Source organism: Mesocricetus auratus, unplaced genomic scaffold (genome assembly GCF_017639785.1).
Source record: "Mesocricetus auratus isolate SY011 unplaced genomic scaffold, BCM_Maur_2.0 Super-Scaffold_100018, whole genome shotgun sequence".
NCBI lineage: Eukaryota > Metazoa > Chordata > Mammalia > Rodentia > Cricetidae > Mesocricetus > Mesocricetus auratus.
In genome coordinates, this window is record NW_024429199.1 from 27,560,794 (window position 1) to 27,569,156 (window position 8,363).

At 44.6% G+C, this 8,363-nt stretch overlaps 1 protein-coding gene across 2 annotated transcripts; it reads left to right on the forward strand.

Moving 5' to 3' along the window:
- The first annotated feature begins 950 nt into the window (after positions 1 to 950).
- On the forward strand, positions 951 to 7,413 carry LOC101827812 (sperm motility kinase Z-like). Of its 2 annotated transcripts, XM_040728244.1 has the most exons (3): positions 951 to 1,013; positions 1,206 to 2,755; positions 5,957 to 7,413. In XM_040728244.1, the coding sequence occupies exons 1-2, from the start codon at positions 1,010 to 1,012 to the stop codon at positions 2,711 to 2,713; spliced, it is 1,512 nt and encodes a 503-aa protein (XP_040584178.1). In that variant the 5' UTR covers positions 951 to 1,009; the 3' UTR covers positions 2,714 to 2,755; positions 5,957 to 7,413. The 2 variants fall into 2 exon arrangements, with proteins under 2 accessions (XP_040584178.1, XP_005065788.1); XM_005065731.2 differs by lacking the exon at positions 951 to 1,013 and having other exon boundaries at positions 1,102 to 2,755.
- Positions 7,414 to 8,363: the final 950 nt, after the last annotated feature.

The window sequence follows — 8,363 nt, forward strand, 5'->3', positions numbered from 1 at the left end:
GGTGTATGTGCTGTGTGTATTTACATCCTTGTGCATGTATGTGTGTGAGACTGTGAGACTGTGTGACTGTGTGTAGGTGTGTGTGCTCTGTGCATATACATCCTTGTGTATTTGTGAGTGGGTGTGAGTTCATCAACCTGTTCTGTGCAACTACTGGGGAAGGCCAGAGCTCAACCTTCAGTTGACTTACTAAAGGTATGTTGATAACCTTAATTTCCGAAGCAGAATATTTCACTGGCCTGCATTTTGCCACTTAAATTAGGCTGGTTGGCCAAGAAGCCTCTGGGATCTGCCTTTGTTAGCTACATGCTGAGATTAAAGCTACTGACACTGGACCTATTTTGGGTGGGTGGTTCTTTCGCTTTTATTTTTGTAGTGGGGAGTGATACTTTGCGATAAACTCAGGACATCATGCTTGTGAGGAAAATTCTTTACTAAAGGAGGCTCTAGCTCCTAGAAACTTGGTTTTCTATTTTTAGTTTTACTTATTTTTCTTCTTATATTCTTATTTTTCCTTTGGTTTTATTTTTCTTGGGTGTTCAATAGTTGTGTTTGGGGGGCATTTTTTACTTTTTATGAATTGAATTTTTGTTATATTTTAAAATTTCATTCATTTTTCTTTAACCTTTTTACTTTTAAAAATAGTCATAGGTCATTAGTACACTTGACCTGGCTTATGGCTAGTTTTGATTTTCTAATGCTTCATATTTGTTTGGTCTGCTATTTACTTTTGCCTGTCTGCCTCAATTTACTTAATAGATTTTTGTGTGCTACTGTTTCTGTTTTAATTTCTTCAGGAGTTCTGCCTTATCTTAGATTTCTTTTATTGGTATTATAAGTAGTTGGTCTTTGGTCTGGGCTATTGATTTTAGATTTGTTTCATTTTGTATATTTTTTCACAATCATTCTTGAGCCATTCATTTCCTTCCCTATTTCCTACTTCCTGTTTCAGCTTTTCGAGTAACATCAAGAACATTCCTGACCTGTGACCCTTCGTCTTCGCTGGATTATGGGTTAGGTCTTGGTTGGGTGTGGACTTTGGGTTTGTCTGTGTGCCTTTGGTGCTTTAGTTTAAAAGCTACGTTTTTGTGGGGTGTCCCCTTTGTCCTGCATTTTTACTTTATTTCCCCGGATGCTGCTTTCATCCCTCATGCCTCTGTACAACTCCCTTTATCTTCTTTCCTCCCCACCCCTTATTTTGACAGCAACATTGATAACAACCTTGTCCAGCGACAGTGAGGACGAATTGTCAGAGTCCAGCACAGTGCCCAACCTCTTTGATGAAGAGGTGTTCACCAGGCAGTATACCATCCTCAAGGCCTTAGGCCAGGGTGGCACGGCCAGGGTCATGCTGGCTCAGCATCGTCTCACGGGTGCCACAGTCGCGGTGAAAGCCCTGGTGAAGCAGGAGAAGTGGTGTGAGTCCAAGATATCCGAAGTCGACATCATGAAGATTCTCAGTCATCCTAACATCGTTTCCCTCCTGCAGGTGATAGAAACAGAAAATAACATTTATTTAATTATGGAAGTGGCTAAGGGAGAACAGCTGTTCCAACGCATCCGGAAGGGTGGATACCTGAAGGAAGATGAGGCTAGAAGAGTATTTGTTCAGCTGCTCAGTGCCATAGGCTACTGCCACAACGAAGGCATCGTTCACAGAGACCTTAAGCCAGACAATGTCATAATAGATGAGCAGGGAAAGGCGACAATTATTGACTTTGGCCTAGGTGCCAGATTCAGGCCTGGGCAAAAGTTGGAAAGGCTGTGTGGAGCCTTCCAGTTCATTCCTCCGGAAGTCTTTCTAGGCATCCCTTATGATGGCCCCAAAGTAGACATCTGGTCCTTGGGGATTCTTCTATATTACATGGTGACAGGGATTGTCCCATTTGGAGGGGCCACCTTGTCAGAACTTAGAGAAAAAGTTCTGAAAGGGCGGTATGACATCCCCTATCAGCTTTCCAAAGAATTGAGGAGCTTGATTAGTCTAATGCTAAAAATGAACGCAAGACAGAGGCCTATGGTCCGGGACCTCATGAGTCACCCATGGCTTCAAAAGGGGGAGCAGATGTTTAAAATTCATCCCAATGAAGTCACCAGCTGCCCAGATCCTGGGATTGTAGCAGCCATGCAAAACATTGGATTTAATGTTCAGGATATAAGTGAATCTTTAAAACATAGAAAGTTCAATGAAACAATGGCTGCATACCATCTATTTAAATGTCAGGTATGCCAGGACAATGATAATAATGTCCACACAAAGTTCATGAACCCAGGAGCAACACCTTTTCCTTCTTATGAAAATCCTGACATGCCCCCACTGCCACTCAAGAGGAGGGCCAGTGAACCTTTCCTTCAGATGTTAGTCCCATCCTCTGGAAACCCTCTTCTAAGACAAAGGAGGGGGATGAATGTTCCTGACCTACCGGAGAAGACACCCACCCAGGGCAGAGATCACAAACGCTCTATGACTGCTCCGTGTATTTACTTGCCAAGAAACATTGTGATAATTATAGAAGAGAGCAGCTTTTCCACTAGCTCTGAGTCAGAAAAGACCTTAAGTGGCCTGGGACACAGCAGGACTTCAACCTCAAGCTCCCTGCAGCCCAGGGGCTGGGCAAGATGGAAGACGAGGTTTAGGAAATGCATTCTCAGATTATGCTGCTGCATGTCACCCCACAAAAAGAGTCCAAGGAAGGTGCACCCCAAAAAGTGAGGCGGTACCATAAGATGACAAGAAGTGCAAGGCATGGTCCAGGTATGTTTCTATATTTGCTTTGGTCTATGGTTTTCCTCATGTCCTTGTACATAGACAGTTATGTTTAGGCTCTTGGTGTGCAACGAATTGGTAGGTTATATCTAGAGACTGTGGGATGTGAACTCCCATAAAATCAAAAACAACTTAAATTTGCTCTCATCCCAAGAGGAAAGAGCCAGGACTTAGTCGCAATCAAATAAAATCAAAACCACAGTCCAGTGTATATCAGGAACTGTGGTTTAGTAGCCCAAGCCCAGGACTAAGGATCTTCTGGGCTCCAAAGTTCTTGAGCCACTCCTCCTCTGGGTTCCTGTGGCATCTACAGCACACACATCTTATCTTGTCAGGTCAGCCTGACTCAAGCCACACTTGTCACTGTTTTTCTCCATTGTGCTGGGGTCTGCATTGCAAGGAGGCAACATCTTCACCAATGGTGTCTCCCAGCCTCTCACATGCCAAGCCTCAGCTGCTCTCTGCATCCCTCCAACCCTTCAGCTTTTGTGCATCCTAACCCAGTACCACATGGGAAATTCTTACACATTATTGAGTTTGGCTGCCAGCATGAGATGTGGCCTTTGCCACCACTGGACCACAGCTTCCATGTGATGACCCCGAGGAATTACTTTCCAGGAGATTTTGCTTCCATGATGCCTGTGTCTTCAGCATTGCTGCTGTCTCAGTGTAAGCTAAGTTGCTTCAATTATCCCATCTAAGCAAGGTTTCACTTTCATGGTTCTGGTCTCTTGTTAATCAAAGCTGATTCTCCAGCCTCTGCTGACCAGAAACTGCAGGTTACTGATTCAGAACATAGAGCAGATGGCTGTGGTAGTCTGCTTCTCTTTCAAACACCACCATCCAGGCCTCCACTGTTTGCATTCTCTCAGCTATGCCCCACAGGACACCCCAGCAAGCTTTGAGAACAAAGGATTTCCAGTGTAGGGTTGAACGCAACCATTTCCACAATCCTCAGCAAACCAGCCTGGTCAGTTCTGTCACGGCAATACCCCACAATCATGGTACAGTATCCTGCCTTAATTTGTTTTCTATTGCTGTGATAAAACACTGGCAGAAAGTAATGGGGTGAGGGCACAGGGTTTATTTGGCTTACTTGTCCCAATCACAGCCCATCATTGAAGGAATCCAAAGTTGGAACTCAAATAGAGGAGGAACCTATGGCAGGAATTGCAGCAGATACAATAGAAGAATGTATTTTACAGGCTTGATCCCTTGCTTATACCCAGCTCCTTACCTTATACCCCGCATGGCAATCTGTCCAGTGGCAATATTACCCACAGTGGCTGTGCCCTCTAAATCCATTGTTAAACAACAAAATGCCCCCCACAGATTTGCCTACAGGCTATCTGAAGGATATCTTTCCAGATGACTCAAACTTACGTCACACTAACAAAAACCTACCCAGTAGAGCCTGAAGTATAGTCCCTTAAACTTCAGAAACAAGCATATTTGTTTCAAAGTGTCTTACAATTCTTAGTATTTGAGATTTGAGGATGGGCTTGTCCTTCAACTCATAAACAAGAGGAAAAAGTAGGAGCAAAACAGCCCAAGAGTAACATTACTGTCTCTTTAGAACAGCTAGAAGGTCGTGTCTATTTCCCACAGAGTTGACTATTGTTTGTCCCAAGGTGTAAAAGTGCCTGCATGGGAATGAGAAGCTAGAATGTTCACCAGGGAATGTCTTTGCAGTGAAAGCTGAATTGGAACCCAATGTGGCTGCCTCAAAGATGGGATGGTCCCCAGATGACTTCCTCTGGGTGTTTTGTGTGCCTCCTCATTCGATCCTGTTACATTCTGTTTATTCTCCCAACTGGGCTACCCAAGTCTTGTGTTGTTAATGTTTGTTAATCCCTAACGTGAGGTTGTTGGGGTTTTTTCCTACATTCTTGTTCATTTATTTATTTTTTATTTGCTTTTCGAGATAGGGTTTGTCTGTGTAACAGCTCTGGCTATCCCGGAACTTGCTTTATATACCAGGCTGTCACTCCCAGAGATCCATCTGCCTCTGCCTCTGCAGTACAGGGATTAATGGTGAGGGCACCACAGCCTGGCTCTGCCTGTTCTTCATTCTGTCATCTTAAAAACCTTTTCTTCCTAGATGCTGAAAAACTTTCTTCGAAAACCAAAAGCACAATGATTATAGGTCCTTGTCTAAAACATGTAAAACTATCTTGCTCATGAAAAACCTACAATGTCGAGCTAGAATTAATAAAGAGGCAAAAGATGTTTACCAGAGAATGAGAGTGGAGGAGGGTAGGGAGGAAGGTGTGGTCCCGGGTGTGTTGGAGATAGATTTAGCTAGTTGGATCAGGAAGAGACGGGAGACGAAGTGACAAAGAACTAAGTTTCAGATGAACCAGCTTGGAGAGCAGTGCAGAGTAGGGTGAACACAGTCACTGAGAATCCCCATCTTGGGCTTCCTTGCACTTAAAGTGGCCCGCCACGAGACACTGAGACCATGATCCTGTGATCCTTATGCTGTTGTTCTTATGTGGACACATACAGCTGCGGGAGGAGAGGTATGGGAAACCCTGCCTGCTATGAGCTCTTCGTTCCCGGTCAGAAACTTCCCTCGTCTAGAGAGAGGTGGCAAATAGTGGAGGTTTCTCCATGGGAGTATTCCTGTCATCTGGGAGTCTCTCAGGGAATTCCAGTTGATGAGAGGAGAGCCATTGACACAAAATACACAGCTGAAAATAAACAGCAACTAAAACAAGGAACAAACCTTCTGGCTTCCAGATGCGGGTGCAGGCAAATCCTCAGGCACAGTCTGGGGACACAGGGCAGTCCCCATCTCTCCTCACAGTCTGGGGACACAGTGCAGTCCCCATCAGTCCTTCTCAGTCTGGGGACACAGTGCAGTCCCCCACCTGTCCTCACAGTCTGGGGACACAGTGCAGTCCCCATCTGTCCTTCTCAGTCTGGGGACACAGTGTAGTCCCCATCTCTCCTCACAGTCTGGGGACACAGTGCAGTCCCCATCTGTCCTTCTCAGTCTGGGGACACAGTGTAGTCCCCATCTCTCCTCACAGTCTGGGGACACAGTGCAGTCCCCATCTCTCCTCAGTCTGGGGACACAATGCAGTCCCCACCCGCCCTTCACAGCTTCCTCTTTTACATAGAAGGGACAGGTGCCACCTTCCCTGTTGTAGCAGCCTTTGATTTTCTCTTCTCTGGTTTTAACAGACTTTATCCTGGTTGGCTTCTCCACCTCAGTGCATGCAGAAGCCCAGCCAATCAGCATGTAAGTCTACGTTTCCTCGGTCTGCTTCTCATGTGGCTCCTGTTTCTGGCTGATGCCCTAGTACCCAGGCAACCTGACATCAGAGGAAGATTGGGGACATCAGAGTCAGACACACTGCCCTGCTTGTCAGAACAGAAAGAGCAGGGAGACTGATGATGCCTGCCCTCAAGACTGTCTGGAAATGGACTACCCCAGACTTGATGTTCCAGCTCAGGTTGGGAGCACATTCCTGCTTCATCCACTAAAACTCAACGTGCAGCTGCAGCAGAGGGACTAGCTCATGTGGACAGGACTTACTTACACTTCTGTCCTCTGAGACCTGCTGCTTCTGGGAACTACTCTCCCCAAAGGACTGCTCTCCACTGGCTTGGGGGAGGGCTCTGAGAACTGACAGCTGTGACTCTCCCAGGCTCTCTTGATTGGCTGGCATCCTGCTGTCGATGGGGCCTAGGGGTTTCTACTTTGGGGGTTGTATTACTGCTTCTTTTTGTCTGGATTATTGCCCCCATGTTGGAACTAAAATTCCCTCTTTTTGCCTCACTTTACTGTTTGTCCACTGCAATCTTAGAGGTTAAGGCAACCATCTGAAATTAGTAGAACTGACTCTGTCACAGCCATCAGGGAGTCCAGCCAGTGGCATCTCAGTTAACAGGGACTGGTCTGGGCCTCAAGCTCAGACATTTATAGAGTCTACATAATTAACTTTCATTTTTACTATGCACATTCTGAATTTATTGGAGACCACATTTTAAATTTGTAGAGCAAACCTACTCGTCAGGATACATTTTAAGCCTCAGCTTTTCTCAAACCAGTTCTATGCAAGCAAGCATATTTCCTCTCCTCCCTCACCCCATCATAAAGACTGTTATTGTATTATACCCAATGTTTATCACAGAAGTACTGTTTTTGTTTGTTTGCTTGCTTATTTTACCCCAGGGTCATTTCAGCCTGGAAAAGTTCCAATTAATATTCAGCTAAGACCTAAATGTATAATTTATAATCTGTAAAAGCATTTCTTAAATATGCTTTCAAAAAATTGGGAAGGAGATAAAGAGACAGCCCAGGGAAAGCTTGGTTGTATTAAAATTGTATAGATTTTCTCCTTGAGCCAACTGAGAGAACTATATATGTTTATGGGACCTTTTATATTTAAAATCCACATCTTGAGCTGGAGAATTAGCTCAATGGTTGTGTGCTTGCACCTAGTAGGTGCAAGGCTGTGGGTTCAACTCCCAGCATCTCTAAATAATAAAATAATTTAGATAATTGGTGGTGGTTTGAAAACCCCCATAGACTCTTGTGTTTAAATGCTTGATCCATGGGACTGGCATTATTAGGAGGTGTGGCCTTGTTGGGGTAGGTATGACCTTGTTGGAGGAAGTGTTGCCTGTGGATCAAGATGTAGAACTCTCATCTCTTTTCTTCAGAACCATGTCTGCCTGTACACTGCCATGAAGATAATGGATTAAACCTCTGAAATTGTAAGCCAGCCCCAATTAAATGTTTTCCTTTAAAAGAGCTGCTGTGGTCATGGTGTGTCTTCACGGCAATAGAAGCCCTAACGAAGATGCCAATGGTTTCTGACATTGAATTTTGTTATACTTACATTTTGGAAACATGATGGCACCTCTTGTTGAAGTCCTGCCTACAGTTGACTCCCATGTAAGGCCCTCTGATCCCTTCAGAGACTCTTATCTCTGGCCTCTGCACATGCCTCTGTCTGATTGTCAATATATCTTAAAAAATTCTCCCATGAAGGTCTGAGATGCTCTGTACTTTGACAGCCTCCCAGATTCTGTATCTCTTGATTTCAGCATCAGAAAAGAATTCCCAAAACTATCTTTCATGTGGCAGAGGTAAAAGATATGGGTAGGCCTAAAATATATGACTACAGTGAGACAGCTGGTATCTCTGTTAAGGAAAAACAGCAATCAGCAACTTGTAAGCTCATTAAAAAACTGTGTGCTAAGACATTCAGTCCACCTTGTCCTCACCATCCATAATTAGCTGACACTAGACAAGTGGATCAGAAGACTTGCTAACTTATCAATGCTCAGTTAGAGAGGGTAGAGAGAGGAGGTTGGCTCTTGGAACTCACCGACTATTAAATGCAATTCAAAGGTATCTGCAGGGGGCTGGAGAGATGGCTCAGCGCTTAAGAGCACTGACTGTTCTTCCAGAGGTCCTGAGTTCAATTCCCGGCAACCACATGGTGACTTACAATCACCTTGAATGAGACCTGTACCCTCTGCTTGCCTGTAGGCAGAAGGCTGTATACACAATAAATAAAAGAAATATTTTTAAAAAGTTATCTGCAAGTCCTTTTAATAAATGCCCAGCTTCCTTTAG